The 18,305-nt window shown below is 45.3% G+C and overlaps 1 protein-coding gene across 1 annotated transcript in view; it reads right to left on the reverse strand.

Annotated features, from left to right (window-relative positions):
* LOC139563879 (nesprin-3-like) overlaps nt 1-18,305 on the reverse strand; it is a 104,121-nt gene that overhangs the window by 22,052 nt on the left and 63,764 nt on the right. The window contains exon 9 of the mRNA XM_071382868.1: nt 2,765-2,901. Within this exon, the coding sequence (XP_071238969.1) occupies nt 2,765-2,901 (137 nt within the window). The remainder of the gene's footprint in view (nt 1-2,764; nt 2,902-18,305) is intronic.

Here is an 18,305-nt window from a genome sequence, read left to right on the forward strand (position 1 = left end):
GACTGGCTGCATCACTGCCTGGCACGGCAATTGCTCGGCCTCTGACCACAAGGCACTACAGAGGGTAGTGCATACGGCCCAGTACATCACTGGGGCTAAGCTGCTTGCCATCCAGGACCTCTACACCAGGCGGTGTCAGAGGAAGGCCCTAAAAATTGTCAAAGACCCCAGCCACCCCATTCATAGACTGTTCTCTCCACTACCGCATGGCAAGCGGTACCGGAGTGCCAAGTCTAGGACAAAAAGGCTTCTCAACAGTTTTTACCCCCAAGCCATAAGACTCCTGAACAGGTAATCAAATGGCTACCCGGACTATTTGCATTATGTGCCCCCCCCAACCCATATTTTTACGCTGCTGCTACTCTCTGTTTATCATATATGCATAGTCACTTTAATTATAATTCATGTACATACTACCTCAATTGGGTCGACCAACCAGTGCTCACGCACATTGGCTAACCGGGCTATCTGCATTGTGTCCCGCCACCCACCACCCGCCAACCCCTCTTTTACGCTACTGCTACTCTCTGTTCATCATACATGCATAGTCACTTTAACCATATCTACATGTACATACTACCTCAATCAGCCTGACTAACCGGTGTCTGTATGTAGCCTCGCTACTGTATATAGTCTGTCTTTTTACTGTTGTTTTTATTTCTTATCTTACCTATTGTTCACCTAATACCTTTTTTTGCACTATTGGTTAGAGCCTGTAAGTAAGCATTTCACTGTAAGGTCTACACTTGTTGTATTCAGCGCATGTGATAAATAAACTTTGATTTGATTTGATTTAAAGGACACCAATAAGAAGAAGAGACTTGCTTGGGCCAAGAAACACAAGCAATAGACATTAGACTGGTGGAAATCTGTCCTTTGGTCTGATGAGTCCAAATGTTAGATTTTTGGTTCCAACTGCCGTGTCTTTGTGAGACGCAGAGTAGGTGAACGGATTATCTCCACATGTTATGCCCTTTATTAGACCACAGAGGTGTTAGGATTCCTAACTGTCACATTAGTTATGACAAGTTAGAGCATGAAAGCATGGAACCTGATATCCTATGGAAGAAAAAGCACATCAGGCCTATATAGACAGTTGGCTTATGCAAATTCTGCTGAACCATCCCTCTGAAGGTGAATGTCAATAGTCTGAAAAAACATCTTCCTCTCCTTGTTCCTTCTGCTTCACTTAATAGAAATCATTGAACAAGAGAGAATGAGAGCAAATATGGCAGATGCCACCTCTCCAACTCTCTCACATTAGTTAATATGAAGTATCTTAGAGTATGGATAATGATGCATTCCCGTTATAGTACCTTTTAAAAAAGAAAAGTTTTTAATTTGTCCTTTTTCTCCCCAATTCCGTGGTATCCAATTGGTAGCTAGTCTTGTCCCATCGCTGCAACTCCCGTACGGACTTGGGAGATGCGAAGGTCGAGAGCCATGCGTCCTCCGAAACACAACCCAGCCAAGCTGCACTGCTTCTTGACACAATACCCGCTGAACCCGGAAGCCAGCCGCACCAATGTGTCGGAGGTAACACGGTACACCCGGCGATCGTGTTAGCGTGCATTGCGCCCAGCCCGCCACAGGAGTTGCTAGAGAGCGATGGGACAAGAACATCCCTGCTGGCCAAACCCTCCCCTAACCCAGACAACACTGGGCCAATTGTGCTCCGCCCCATGGGTCTCACGGTCCCGGTCAGCTGCGATAAAGCCTGGACTCGAACCCTGAATTTCTAGTGGCACAGCTAGCAGTGCGGTGCCTTAGACCACTGCGCCACTCGGGAGGTGTAGTTCACTACCTTTTACCAGGGCCGATAAGGCTCTGGTCAAAATTAGGGCTGGGAATTGCCAGGGACGTTATTATCACGATACTTAGGTGCCGACCCGATATGTTTTGAGATTCTCCCGGTTCTATATGTATTGAGATTCTCCCGGTTCTATATGTATTGAGATTCTCCCGGTTCTATATGTATTGTGATTCTCACGGTTCTATATGTATTGAGATTCTCACGGTTCTATATGTATTGAGATTCTCCCGGTTCTATATGTATTGAGATTCTCCCGGTTCTATATGTATTGAGATTCTCACGGTTCTATATGTATTGTGATTCTCACGGTTCTATATGTATTGTGATTCTCCCGGTTCTATATGTATTGAGATTCTCCCGGTTCTATATGTATTGTGATTTTCCCGGTTCTATATGTATTGAGATTCTCACGGTTCTATATGTATTGAGATTCTCCCGGTTCTATATGTATTGTGATTCTCCCGGTTCTATATGTATTGTGATTCTCCCGGTTCTATATGTATTGTGATTCTCCCGGTTCTATATGTATTGAGATTCTCACGGTTCTATATGTATTGAGATTCTCACGGTTCTATATGTATTGTGATTCTCCCGGTTCTATATGTATTGAGATTCTCCCGGTTCAATATGTATTGAGATTCTCACGGTTCTATATGTATTGTGATGTTCCAAATATATTGCTGCAGAGAGACAAGAGAGAGCATGGAAATACAAGTACTGAGAACATGTTGACTTACTATTTAAAAATAAGATGGAAAACAAGATATAGGATGACCAGCGCTAGCTAACACTACCTAGCAGAAAAATTCATTTTTTATTTACAAATCGATAGTTGGAGTCAAAGTATCAACCCCCCCCCCTCCCCTCCCCTCCCCTCCATTACTAGTCAAAAGTAGTGTACTAAATAGGGGATAGGGTTCCATTTGGGACACATCCTCCATGTCAACTCACCTCTGCTGTTCCTTCACCACAGCCAGGACGTCGACAGAGAGATGCTGGGAATCTTGGGAAAAGCGGAAGAGTTCTTTAAGCTGGGCCTTGAGGTGCTCCACCTGGGATTCCTCTGCCAATAAAGTATTCCGGATGTTCTGAGTGGAGGAATACCAACAGAGAGAAATAAGGAAAAATACACATCACAGTGCATATGACCTTTTGGAGCCCTGGTCAAAAGGAGTGCATTATACAGGGGATAGGAAACCATTTGGGACATATCCAGAGACAAGGCTAGACCACCTGGCAGCTCATTCTCTACACCCAAACAATCACACACCAACATCAACAACCAAATTGGCATAAACACCAACTTGAGTTTGTGTTCATTTATTTTTTTACAGGGACAGTGCACATTAATCAACGTTTCAGTAAAAGTGACAGTTTTAGCCAGATGGTTAATTTTCAACCACAGTCTCTGGGCAGGTTATTAAAAACCTTTACAATAACAGACAATACAGACAAACAATGAGCAGTGAGCACATAGGACAAGCAACATGTAGCAAGCAGACAGAGCAATAGCACAAAAAGCAACTAAACAAAATACATAAAAGCAACACATAAATGCAATACATAAAAAAGTGTTTACACACCACATAAGCTACAAACAACATGGAAAGCGGCAAAACACAGCTAGGAATTATGTTCACAAGTCTGATTGGCCTTTAGCCATGTCTTAATGTTTTTTGTGAAGGTGTGATAGGTGGTGCAGTTATGTGTGTCTGATGTCAGTGTATTCCAGACATGGGAAGCTCTCACAGAGAAAGTAGATTGACGAAAGGTGCTTTTCCTTGAATACAAGACATGCATCAGTGTATTGCACAATATTTTTCCAACTCAGGAGCTCATGCTTTCTGAGGATGTAACAGTGATGATGGATATTGAGCTTTCTATCAAGCACGTTGAGAGCCTGTTTGTAGACAGACTGAATGTTGTACAGCGAGCTTGGGTCCAACTAGTCAAGCAGTATAATAAGTGGGGGAATATCATAGCATTGAAGTACAGTTCTGCTACCTCCGTAGTCAAACAATTTCATATGAATCGGAAATTAGCTAGGTTGAATTTGGTTATTTGAGTTCCCCCTTTCAACTGCTTTTTTTTTTATAAAGAGGTTGGAATCAAGTATGATGCCAAGGTACTTAACATGGAATATCACCTGGAGCTTCCCCCCTGATACACAGACATCTGGCTCAGTAGCATCAGTTACACAGACATCTGGCTCAGTAGCATCAGTTACACAGACATCTGGCTCAGTAGCATCAGATACACAGACATCTGGCTCAGTAGCATCAGTTACACAGACATCTGGCTCAGTAGCATCAGTTACACAGACATCTGGCTCAGTAGCATCAGTTACACAGACATCTGGCTCAGTAGCATCAGTTACACAGACATCTGGCTCAGTAGCATCAGTTACACAGACATCTGGCTCAGTAGCATCAGTTACACAGACATCTGGCTCAGTAGCATCAGTTACACAGACATCTGGCTCAGTAGCATCAGTTACACAGACATCTGGCTCAGTAGCATCAGTTACACAGACATCTGGCTCAGTAGCATCAGTTACACAGACATCTGGCTCAGTAGCATCAGTTACACAGACATCTGGCTCAGTAGCATCAGATACACAGACATCTGGCTCAGTAGCATCAGTTACACAGACATCTGGCTCAGTAGCGTCAATTACACAGACATCTGGCTCAGTAGCATCAGTTACACAGACATCTGGCTCAGTAGCGTCAGATACACAGACATCTGGCTCAGTAACATCAGATACACAGACATCTGGCTCAGTAGCATCAGATACACAGACATCTGGCTCAGTAGCGTCAGATACACAGACAACTGGCTCAGTAGCATCAGATACACAGACATCTGGCTCAGTAGCATCAGATACACAGACAACTGGCTCAGTAGCATCAGATACACAGACATCTGGCTCAGTAGCATCAGTTACACAGACATCTGGCTCAGTAGCATCAGTTACACAGACATCTGGCTCAGTAGCATCAGTTACACAGACATCTGGCTCAGTAGCATCAGTTACACAGACATCTGGCTCAGTAGCATCAGTTACACAGACATCTGGCTCAGTAGCATCAGATACACAGACATCTGGCTCAGTAGCATCAGTTACACAGACATCTGGCTCAGTAGCATCAGTTACACAGACATCTGGCTCAGTAGCATCAGTTACACAGACATCTGGCTCAGTAGCATCAGTTACACAGACATCTGGCTCAGTAGCATCAGTTACACAGACATCTGGCTCAGTAGCATCAGTTACACAGACATCTGGCTCAGTAGCATCAGTTACACAGACATCTGGCTCAGTAGCATCAGTTACACAGACATCTGGCTCAGTAGCATCAGTTACACAGACATCTGGCTCAGTAGCATCAGTTACACAGACATCTGGCTCAGTAGCATCAGATACACAGACATCTGGCTCAGTAGCATCAGTTACACAGACATCTGGCTCAGTAGCATCAGTTACACAGACATCTGGCTCAGTAGCATCAGTTACACAGACATCTGGCTCAGTAGCATCAGATACACAGACATCTGGCTCAGTAACATCAGATACACAGACATCTGGCTCAGTAGCATCAGATACACAGACATCTGGCTCAGTAGCGTCAGATACACAGACAACTGGCTCAGTAGCATCAGATACACAGACATCTGGCTCAGTAGCATCAGATACACAGACAACTGGCTCAGTAGCATCAGATACACAGACATCTGGCTCAGTAGCATCAGATACACAGACATCTGGCTCAGTAGCATCAGATACACAGACATCTGGCTCAGTAGCATCAGTTACACAGACATCTGGCTCAGTAGCATCAGTTACACAGACAACTGGCTCAGTAGCGTCAGATACACAGACATCTGGCTCAGTAGCGTCAGTTAAACACAGACAACTGGCTCAGTAGCATCAGATACACAGACATCTGGCTCAGTAGCGTCAGATACACAGACATCTGGCTCAGTAGCGTCAGATACACAGACATCTGGCTCAGTAGCGTCAGTTACACAGACATCTGGCTCAGTAGCATCAGTTAAACACAGACATCTGGCTCAGTAGCGTCAGTTAAACACAGACATCTGGCTCAGTAGCATCAGTTAAACACAGACATCTGGCTCAGTAGCGTCAGATACACAGACATCTGGCTCAGTAGCGTCAGATACACAGACATCTGGCTCAGTAGCGTCAGATACATAGACATCTGGCTCAGTAGCGTCAGTTAAACACAGACATCTGGCTCAGTAGCGTCAGTTAAACACAGACATCTGGCTCAGTAGCGTCAGTTAAACACAGACATCTGGCTCAGTAGCATCAGTTAAACACAGACATCTGGCTCAGTAGCGTCAGTTAAACACAGACATCTGGCTCAGTAGCATCAGTTAAACACAGACATCTGGCTCAGTAGCATCAGTTAAACACAGACATCTGGCTCAGTAGCGTCAGTTAAACACAGACATCTGGCTCAGTAGCGTCAGTTAAACACAGACATCTGGCTCAGTAGCGTCAGTTAAACACAGACATCTGGCTCAGTAGCATCAGTTAAACACAGACATCTGGCTCAGTAGCATCAGTTAAACACAGACATCTGGCTCAGTAGCGTCAGTTAAACACAGACAACTGGCTCAGTAGCGTCAGTTAAACACAGACATCTGGCTCAGTAGCGTCAGTTAAACACAGACATCTGGCTCAGTAGCATCAGTTACACAGACATCTGGCTCAGTAGCATCAGTTAAACACAGACATCTGGCTCAGTAGCATCAGTTAAACACAGACATCTGGCTCAGTAGCATCAGTTACACAGACATCTGGCTCAGTAGCATCAGTTAAACACAGACATCTGGCTCAGTAGCGTCAGTCAAACACAGACAATTGGCTCAGTAGCGTCAGTTAAACACAGACATCTGGCTTAGTAGCGTCAGTTAAACACAGACATCTGGCTCAGTAGCGTCAGTTACACACAGACAACTGGCTCAGTAGCGTCAGTTAAACACAGACATCTGGCTCAGTAGCGTCAGTCAAACACAGACAACTGGCTCAGTAGCATCAGTTAAACACAGACAACTGGCACAGTAGCATCAGTTACACAGACAACTGGCTCAGTAGCATCAGTTAAACACAGACAACTGGCTCAGTAGCATCAGTTAAACACAGACATCTGGCTCAGTAGCATCAGTTACACAGACATCTGGCTCAGTAGCATCAGTTAAACACAGACATCTGGCTCAGTAGCATCAGTTAAACACAAACAACTGCCTCAGTAGCATCAGTTAAACACAGACATCTGGCTCAGTAGCATCAGTTAAACACAGACATCTGGCTCAGTAGCATCAGTTAAACACAGACATCTGGCTCAGTAGCGTCAGTTAAACACAGACATCTGGCTCAGTAGCGTCAGTTAAACACAGACATCTGGCTCAGTAGCGTCAGTTAAACACAGACATCTGGCTCAGTAGCGTCAGTTAAACACAGACATCTGGCTCAGTAGCGTCAGTTAAACACAGACATCTGGCTCAGTAGCGTCAGTTAAACACAGACATCTGGCTCAGTAGCATCAGTTAAACACAGACATCTGGCTCAGTAGCGTCAGTTAAACACAGACATCTGGCTCAGTAGCGTCAGTTAAACACAGACATCTGGCTCAGTAGCGTCAGTTAAACACAGACATCTGGCTCAGTAGCGTCAGTTAAACACAGACATCTGGCTCAGTAGCATCAGTTAAACACAGACATCTGGCTCAGTAGCATCAGTTAAACACAGACAACTGGCTCAGTAGCGTCAGTTAAACACAGACAACTGGCTCAGTAGCGTCAGTTAAACACAGACATCTGGCTCAGTAGCATCAGTTAAACACAGACATCTGGCTCAGTAGCATCAGTTACACAGACATCTGGCTCAGTAGCATCAGTTAAACACAGACATCTGGCTCAGTAGCGTCAGTCAAACACAGACAATTGGCTCAGTAGCGTCAGTTAAACACAGACATCTGGCTTAGTAGCATCAGTTAAACACAGACATCTGGCTCAGTAGCGTCAGTTACACACAGACAACTGGCTCAGTAGCATCAGATACACAGACATCTGGCTCAGTAGCATCAGATACACAGACAACTGGCTCAGTAGCATCAGATACACAGACATCTGGCTCAGTAGCATCAGATACACAGACATCTGGCTCAGTAGCATCAGATACACAGACATCTGGCTCAGTAGCATCAGTTACACAGACATCTGGCTCAGTAGCATCAGTTACACAGACAACTGGCTCAGTAGCGTCAGATACACAGACATCTGGCTCAGTAGCGTCAGTTAAACACAGACAACTGGCTCAGTAGCATCAGATACACAGACATCTGGCTCAGTAGCGTCAGATACACAGACATCTGGCTCAGTAGCGTCAGATACACAGACATCTGGCTCAGTAGCGTCAGTTACACAGACATCTGGCTCAGTAGCATCAGTTAAACACAGACAACTGGCTCAGTAGCATCAGATACACAGACATCTGGCTCAGTAGCGTCAGATACACAGACATCTGGCTCAGTAGCGTCAGATACACAAACATCTGGCTCAGTAGCGTCAGTTACACAGACATCTGGCTCAGTAGCATCAGTTAAACACAGACATCTGGCTCAGTAGCGTCAGTTAAACACAGACATCTGGCTCAGTAGCATCAGTTAAACACAGACATCTGGCTCAGTAGCGTCAGATACACAGACATCTGGCTCAGTAGCGTCAGATACACAGACATCTGGCTCAGTAGCGTCAGATACACAGACATCTGGCTCAGTAGCGTCAGTTAAACACAGACATCTGGCTCAGTAGCGTCAGTTAAACACAGACATCTGGCTCAGTAGCGTCAGTTAAACACAGACATCTGGCTCAGTAGCATCAGTTAAACACAGACATCTGGCTCAGTAGCGTCAGTTAAACACAGACATCTGGCTCAGTAGCATCAGTTAAACACAGACATCTGGCTCAGTAGCATCAGTTAAACACAGACATCTGGCTCAGTAGCGTCAGTTAAACACAGACATCTGGCTCAGTAGCGTCAGTTAAACACAGACATCTGGCTCAGTAGCGTCAGTTACACAGACATCTGGCTCAGTAGCATCAGTTAAACACAGACATCTGGCTCAGTAGCATCAGTTAAACACAGACATCTGGCTCAGTAGCATCAGTTACACAGACATCTGGCTCAGTAGCATCAGTTAAACACAGACATCTGGCTCAGTAGCGTCAGTCAAACACAGACAATTGGCTCAGTAGCGTCAGTTAAACACAGACATCTGGCTTAGTAGCATCAGTTAAACACAGACATCTGGCTCAGTAGCGTCAGTTACACACAGACAACTGGCTCAGTAGCGTCAGTTAAACACAGACATCTGGCTCAGTAGCGTCAGTTAAACACAGACAACTGGCACAGTAGCATCAGTTAAACACAGACAACTGGCACAGTAGCATCAGTTACACAGACAACTGGCTCAGTAGCATCAGTTAAACACAGACATCTGGCTCAGTAGCGTCAGTTAAACACAGACATCTGGCTCAGTAGCGTCAGTTAAACACAGACATCTGGCTCAGTAGCGTCAGTTAAACACAGACATCTGGCTCAGTAGCGTCAGTTAAACACAGACATCTGGCTCAGTAGCGTCAGTTAAACACAGACATCTGGCTCAGTAGCGTCAGTTAAACACAGACATCTGGCTCAGTAGCATCAGTTAAACACAGACATCTGGCTCAGTAGCGTCAGTTAAACACAGACATCTGGCTCAGTAGCGTCAGTTAAACACAGACATCTGGCTCAGTAGCGTCAGTTAAACACAGACATCTGGCTCAGTAGCGTCAGTTAAACACAGACATCTGGCTCAGTAGCATCAGTTAAACACAGACATCTGGCTCAGTAGCATCAGTTAAACACAGACAACTGGCTCAGTAGCGTCAGTTAAACACAGACAACTGGCTCAGTAGCGTCAGTTAAACACAGACATCTGGCTCAGTAGCATCAGTTAAACACAGACATCTGGCTCAGTAGCATCAGTTACACAGACATCTGGCTCAGTAGCATCAGTTAAACACAGACATCTGGCTCAGTAGCGTCAGTCAAACACAGACAATTGGCTCAGTAGCGTCAGTTAAACACAGACATCTGGCTTAGTAGCATCAGTTAAACACAGACATCTGGCTCAGTAGCGTCAGTTACACACAGACAACTGGCTCAGTAGCATCAGATACACAGACATCTGGCTCAGTAGCATCAGATACACAGACAACTGGCTCAGTAGCATCAGATACACAGACATCTGGCTCAGTAGCATCAGATACACAGACATCTGGCTCAGTAGCATCAGATACACAGACATCTGGCTCAGTAGCATCAGTTACACAGACATCTGGCTCAGTAGCATCAGTTACACAGACAACTGGCTCAGTAGCGTCAGATACACAGACATCTGGCTCAGTAGCGTCAGTTAAACACAGACAACTGGCTCAGTAGCATCAGATACACAGACATCTGGCTCAGTAGCGTCAGATACACAGACATCTGGCTCAGTAGCGTCAGATACACAGACATCTGGCTCAGTAGCGTCAGTTACACAGACATCTGGCTCAGTAGCATCAGTTAAACACAGACAACTGGCTCAGTAGCATCAGATACACAGACATCTGGCTCAGTAGCGTCAGATACACAGACATCTGGCTCAGTAGCGTCAGATACACAAACATCTGGCTCAGTAGCGTCAGTTACACAGACATCTGGCTCAGTAGCATCAGTTAAACACAGACATCTGGCTCAGTAGCGTCAGTTAAACACAGACATCTGGCTCAGTAGCATCAGTTAAACACAGACATCTGGCTCAGTAGCGTCAGATACACAGACATCTGGCTCAGTAGCGTCAGATACACAGACATCTGGCTCAGTAGCGTCAGATACACAGACATCTGGCTCAGTAGCGTCAGTTAAACACAGACATCTGGCTCAGTAGCGTCAGTTAAACACAGACATCTGGCTCAGTAGCGTCAGTTAAACACAGACATCTGGCTCAGTAGCATCAGTTAAACACAGACATCTGGCTCAGTAGCGTCAGTTAAACACAGACATCTGGCTCAGTAGCATCAGTTAAACACAGACATCTGGCTCAGTAGCATCAGTTAAACACAGACATCTGGCTCAGTAGCGTCAGTTAAACACAGACATCTGGCTCAGTAGCGTCAGTTAAACACAGACATCTGGCTCAGTAGCGTCAGTTACACAGACATCTGGCTCAGTAGCATCAGTTAAACACAGACATCTGGCTCAGTAGCATCAGTTAAACACAGACATCTGGCTCAGTAGCATCAGTTACACAGACATCTGGCTCAGTAGCATCAGTTAAACACAGACATCTGGCTCAGTAGCGTCAGTCAAACACAGACAATTGGCTCAGTAGCGTCAGTTAAACACAGACATCTGGCTTAGTAGCATCAGTTAAACACAGACATCTGGCTCAGTAGCGTCAGTTACACACAGACAACTGGCTCAGTAGCGTCAGTTAAACACAGACATCTGGCTCAGTAGCGTCAGTTAAACACAGACAACTGGCACAGTAGCATCAGTTAAACACAGACAACTGGCACAGTAGCATCAGTTACACAGACAACTGGCTCAGTAGCATCAGTTAAACACAGACAACTGGCTCAGTAGCATCAGTTAAACACAGACATCTGGCTCAGTAGCATCAGTTACACAGACATCTGGCTCAGTAGCATCAGTTACACAGACATCTGGCTCAGTAGCATCAGTTAAACACAGACATCTGGCTCAGTAGCATCAGTTAAACACAAACAACTGCCTCAGTAGCATCAGTTAAACACAGACATCTGGCTCAGTAGCATCAGTTACACAGACATCTGGCTCAGTAGCATCAGTTAAACACAGACATCTGGCTCAGTAGCGTCAGTTAAACACAGACATCTGGCTCAGTAGCGTCAGTTAAACACAGACATCTGGCTCAGTAGCGTCAGTTAAACACAGACATCTGGCTCAGTAGCATCAGTTAAACACAGACATCTGGCTCAGTAGCGTCAGTTAAACACAGACATCTGGCTCAGTAGCATCAGTTAAACACAGACATCTGGCTCAGTAGCATCAGTTAAACACAGACATCTGGCTCAGTAGCGTCAGTTAAACACAGACAACTGGCTCAGTAGCGTCAGTTAAACACAGACATCTGGCTCAGTAGCATCAGTTACACAGACATCTGGCTCAGTAGCATCAGTTAAACACAGACATCTGGCTCAGTAGCATCAGTTAAACACAGACATCTGGCTCAGTAGCGTCAGTCAAACACAGACAATTGGCTCAGTAGCGTCAGTTAAACACAGACATCTGGCTTAGTAGCATCAGTTAAACACAGACATCTGGCTCAGTAGCGTCAGTTAAACACAGACAACTGGCTCAGTAGCGTCAGTTAAACACAGACATCTGGCTCAGTAGCATAAGTTACACAGACATCTGGCTCAGTAGCATCAGTTAAACACAGACATCTGGCTCAGTACCGTCAGTCAAACACAGACAATTGGCTCAGTAGCGTCAGTTAAACACAGACATCTGGCTTAGTAGCATCAGTTAAACACAGACATCTGGCTTAGTAGCATCAGTTAAACACAGACATCTGGCTCAGTAGCGTCAGTTACACACAGACAACTGGCTCAGTAGCGTCAGTTAAACACAGACATCTGGCTCAGTAGCGTCAGTCAAACACAGACATCTGGCTCAGTAGCATCAGTTAAACACAGACAACTGGCACAGTAGCATCAGTTACACAGACAACTGGCTCAGTAGCATCAGTTAAACACAGACAACTGGCTCAGTAGCATCAGTTAAACACAGACATCTGGCTCAGTAGCATCAGTTACACAGACATCTGGCTCAGTAGCATCAGTTACACAGACATCTGGCTCAGTAGCATCAGTTAAACACAGACATCTGGCTCAGTAGCATTAGTTAAACACAGACAACTGCCTCAGTAGCATCAGTTAAACACAGACATCTGGCTCAGTAGCATCAGTTACACAGACATCTGGCTCAGTAGCGTCAGTCAAACACAGACATCTGGCTCAGTAGCATCAGTTACACAGACATCTGGCTCAGTAGCGTCAGTTACACAGACATCTGGCTCAGTAGCATCAGTCAAACACAGACATCTGGCTCAGTAGCATCAGTTAAACACAGACATCTGGCTCAGTAGCATCAGTTAAACACAGACATCTGGCTCAGTAGCGTCAGTTAAACACAGACAACTGGCTCAGTAGCGTCAGTTAAACACAGACAACTGGCTCAGTAGCGTCAGTTAAACACAGACATCTGGCTCAGTAGCGTCAGTTAAACACAGACATCTGGCTCAGTAGCATCAGTTACACAGACATCTGGCTCAGTAGCATCAGTTAAACACAGACATCTGGCTCAGTAGCGTCAGTCAAACACAGACAATTGGCTCAGTAGCGTCAGTTAAACACAGACATCTGGCTTAGTAGCATCAGTTAAACACAGACATCTGGCTCAGTAGCGTCAGATACACACAGACAACTGGCTCAGTAGCGTCAGTTAAACACAGACATCTGGCTCAGTAGCGTCAGTCAAACACAGACATCTGGCTCAGTAGCATCAGTTAAACACAGACAACTGGCACAGTAGCATCAGTTACACAGACAACTGGCTCAGTAGCATCAGTTAAACACAGACAACTGGCTCAGTAGCATCAGTTAAACACAGACATCTGGCTCAGTAGCATCAGTTACACAGACATCTGGCTCAGTAGCATCAGTTACACAGACATCTGGCTCAGTAGCGTCAGTTACAAAGACATCTGGCTCAGTAGCATCAGTTAAACACAGACAACTGGCTCAGTAGCGTCAGTTAAACACAGACAACTGGCTCAGTAGCGTCAGTTACACAGACATCTGGCTCAGTAGCATCAGTTAAACACAGACATCTGGCTCAGTAGCGTCAGTTACACAGACATCTGGCTCAGTAGCGTCAGTTACACAGACATCTGGCTCAGTAGCATCAGTTAAACACAGACATCTGGCTCAGTAGCGTCAGTTAAACACAGACATCTGGCTCAGTAGCATCAGTTACACACAGACAACTGGCTCAGTAGCATCAGTTAAACACAGACATCTGGCTCAGTAGCGTCAGTTACACAGACATCTGGCTCAGTAGCATCAGTTACACACAGACATCTGGCTCAGTAGCATCAGTTACACACAGACAACTGGCTCAGTAGCATCAGTTAAACACAGACAACTGGCCCAGTAGCGTCCGTTACACAGACATCTGGCTCAGTAGCATCAGTTAAACACAGACAACTGGCTCAGTAGCATCAGTTAAACACAGACAACTGGCTCAGTAGCATCAGTTACACACAGACATCTGGCTCAGTAGCATCAGTTAAACACAGACATCTGGCTCAGTAGCATCAGTTAAACACAGACAACTGGCTCAGTAGCATCAGTTAAACACAGACATCTGGCTCAGTAGCAACAGTTAAACACAGACAACTGGCTCAGTTGCATCAGTTAAACACAGACAACTGGCTCAGTAGCATCAGTTAAACACAGACAACTGGCTCAGTAGCGTCAGTTAAACACAGACATCTGGCTCAGTAGCGTCAGTTAAACACAGACATCTGGCTCAGTAGCATCAGTTACACACAGACATCTGGCTCAGTAGCATCAGTTAAACACAGACATCTGGCTCAGTAGCATCAGTTAAACACAGACATCTGGCTCAGTAGCATCAGTTAAACACAGACATCTGGCTCAGTAGCGTCAGTTAAACACAGACAACTGGCTCAGTAGCATCAGTTAAACACAGACAACTGGCTCAGTAGCATCAGTTAAACACAGACAACTGGCTCAGTAGCATCAGTTAAACACAGACAACTGGCTCAGTAGCATCAGTTACACACAGACAACTGGCTCAGTAGCGTCAGTTAAACACAGACAACTGGCTCAGTAGCGTCAGTTACACAGACATCTGGCTCAGTAGCATCAGTTAAACACAGACATCTGGCTCAGTAGCGTCAGTTACACAGACATCTGGCTCAGTAGCGTCAGTTACACAGACATCTGGCTCAGTAGCATCAGTTAAACACAGACATCTGGCTCAGTAGCGTCAGTTAAACACAGACATCTGGCTCAGTAGCATCAGTTACACACAGACAACTGGCTCAGTAGCATCAGTTACACAGACATCTGGCTCAGTAGCATCAGTTACACACAGACATCTGGCTCAGTAGCATCAGTTACACACAGACAACTGGCTCAGTAGCATCAGTTAAACACAGACAACTGGCTCAGTAGCGTCAGTTACACAGACATCTGGCTCAGTAGCATCAGTTAAACACAGACAACTGGCTCAGTAGCATCAGTTAAACACAGACAACTGGCTCAGTAGCATCAGTTACACACAGACATCTGGCTCAGTAGCATCAGTTAAACACAGACATCTGGCTCAGTAGCATCAGTTAAACACAGACAACTGGCTCAGTAGCATCAGTTAAACACAGACATCTGGCTCAGTAGCAACAGTTAAACACAGACAACTGGCTCAGTTGCATCAGTTAAACACAGACAACTGGCTCAGTAGCGTCAGTTAAACACAGACATCTGGCTCAGTAGCGTCAGTTAAACACAGACATCTGGCTCAGTAGCATCAGTTACACACAGACATCTGGCTCAGTAGCATCAGTTAAACACAGACATCTGGCTCAGTAGCATCAGTTAAACACAGACATCTGGCTCAGTAGCATCAGTTAAACACAGACATCTGGCTCAGTAGCGTCAGTTAAACACAGACAACTGGCTCAGTAGCATCAGTTAAACACAGACAACTGGCTCAGTAGCATCAGTTAAACACAGACAACTGGCTCAGTAGCATCAGTTAAACACAGACAACTGGCTCAGTAGCATCAGTTAAACACAGACAACTGGCTCAGTAGCATCAGTTAAACACAGACATCTGGCTCAGTAGCATCAGTTACACACAGACATCTGGCTCAGTAGCATCAGTTACACACAGACAACTGGCTCAGTAGCATCAGTTAAACACAGACAACTGGCTCAGTAGCATCAGTTAAACACAGACAACTGGCTTAGTAGCATCAGTTAAACACAGACATCTGGCTCAGTAGCATCAGTTAAACACAGACATCTGGCTCAGTAGCATCAGTTACAAACAGACAACTGGCTCAGTAGCATCAGTTAAACACAGACAACTGGCTCAGTAGCATCAGTTACAAACAGACAACTGGCTCAGTAGCATCAGTTACACAGACATCTGGCTCAGTAGCATCAGTTAAACACAGACATCTGGCTCAGTAGCATCAGTTACACACAGACAACTGGCTCAGTAGCATCAGTTAAACACAGACATCTGGCTCAGTAGCGTCAGTTACACAGACAACTGGCTCAGTAGCATCAGTTACAAACAGACAACTGGCTCAGTAGCATCAGTTAAACACAGACAACTGGCTCAGTAGCATCAGTTACAAACAGACAACTGGCTCAGTAGCATCAGTTAAACACAGACATCTGGCTCAGTAGCATCAGTTACAAACAGACAACTGTCTCAGTAGCATCAGTTAAACACAGACAACTGGCTCAGTAGCATCAGTTACACAGACAACTGGCTCAGTAGCATCAGTTACACACAGACAACTGGCTCAGTAGCATCAGTTAAACACAGACATCTGGCTCAGTAGCATCAGTTAAACACAGACAACTGGCTCAGTAGCATCAGTTAAACACAGACAACTGGCTCAGTAGCATCAGTTAAACACAGACATCTGGCTCAGTAGCATCAGTTAAACACAGACATCTGGCTCAGTAGCATCAGTTAAACACAGACATCTGGCTCAGTAGCATCAGTTAAACACAGACAACTGGCTCAGTAGCATCAGTTAAACACAGACATCTGGCTCAGTAGCATCAGTTAAACACAGACATCTGGCTCAGTAGCATCAGTTACACAGACATCTGGCTCAGTAGCGTCAGTTACACAGACATCTGGCTCAGTAGCATCAGTTACACACAGACAACTGGCTCAGTAGCGTCAGTTAAACACAGACAACTGGCTCAGTAGCGTCAGTTACACAGACATCTGGCTCAGTAGCATCAGTTAAACACAGACATCTGGCTCAGTAGCGTCAGTTACACAGACATCTGGCTCAGTAGCGTCAGTTACACAGACATCTGGCTCAGTAGCATCAGTTAAACACAGACATCTGGCTCAGTAGCGTCAGTTAAACACAGACATCTGGCTCAGTAGCATCAGTTACACACAGACAACTGGCTCAGTAGCATCAGTTAAACACAGACATCTGGCTCAGTAGCGTCAGTTACACAGACATCTGGCTCAGTAGCATCAGTTACACACAGACATCTGGCTCAGTAGCATCAGTTACACACAGACAACTGGCTCAGTAGCATCAGTTAAACACAGACAACTGGCTCAGTAGCGTCAGTTACACAGACATCTGGCTCAGTAGCATCAGTTAAACACAGACAACTGGCTCAGTAGCATCAGTTACACACAGACATCTGGCTCAGTAGCATCAGTTAAACACAGACATCTGGCTCAGTAGCATCAGTTAAACACAGACAACTGGCTCAGTAGCATCAGTTAAACACAGACATCTGGCTCAGTTGCAACAGTTAAACACAGACAACTGGCTCAGTTGCATCAGTTAAACACAGACAACTGGCTCAGTAGCGTCAGTTAAACACAGACATCTGGCTCAGTAGCGTCAGTTAAACACAGACATCTGGCTCAGTAGCATCAGTTACACACAGACATCTGGCTCAGTAGCATCAGTTAAACACAGACATCTGGCTCAGTAGCATCAGTTAAACACAGACATCTGGCTCAGTAGCATCAGTTAAACACAGACATCTGGCTCAGTAGCGTCAGTTAAACACAGACAACTGGCTCAGTAGCATCAGTTACAACACAGACAACTGGCTCAGTAGCATCAGTTAAACACAGACAACTGGCTCAGTAGCATCAGTTAAACACAGACAACTGGCTCAGTAGCATCAGTTAAACACAGACAACTGGCTCAGTAGCATCAGTTACACACAGACATCTGGCTCAGTAGCATCAGTTATACACAGACAACTGGCTCAGTAGCATCAGTTACAAACAGACAACTGGCTCAGTAGCATCAGTTAAACACAGACATCTGGCTCAGTAGCATCAGTTAAACACAGACATCTGGCTCAGTAGCGTCAGTTACACAGACAACTGGCTCAGTAGCATCAGTTACACACAGACATCTGGCTCAGTAGCATCAGTTACACAGACAACTGGCTCAGTAGCATCAGTTAAACACAGACATCTGGCTCAGTAGCATCAGTTAAACACAGACAACTGGCTCAGTAGCGTCAGTTAAACACAGACAACTGGCTCAGTAGCATCAGTTACAACACA

The sequence above is a fragment of the Salvelinus alpinus genome, chromosome 34 (assembly GCF_045679555.1).
Source record: "Salvelinus alpinus chromosome 34, SLU_Salpinus.1, whole genome shotgun sequence".
Lineage (NCBI taxonomy): Eukaryota > Metazoa > Chordata > Actinopteri > Salmoniformes > Salmonidae > Salvelinus > Salvelinus alpinus.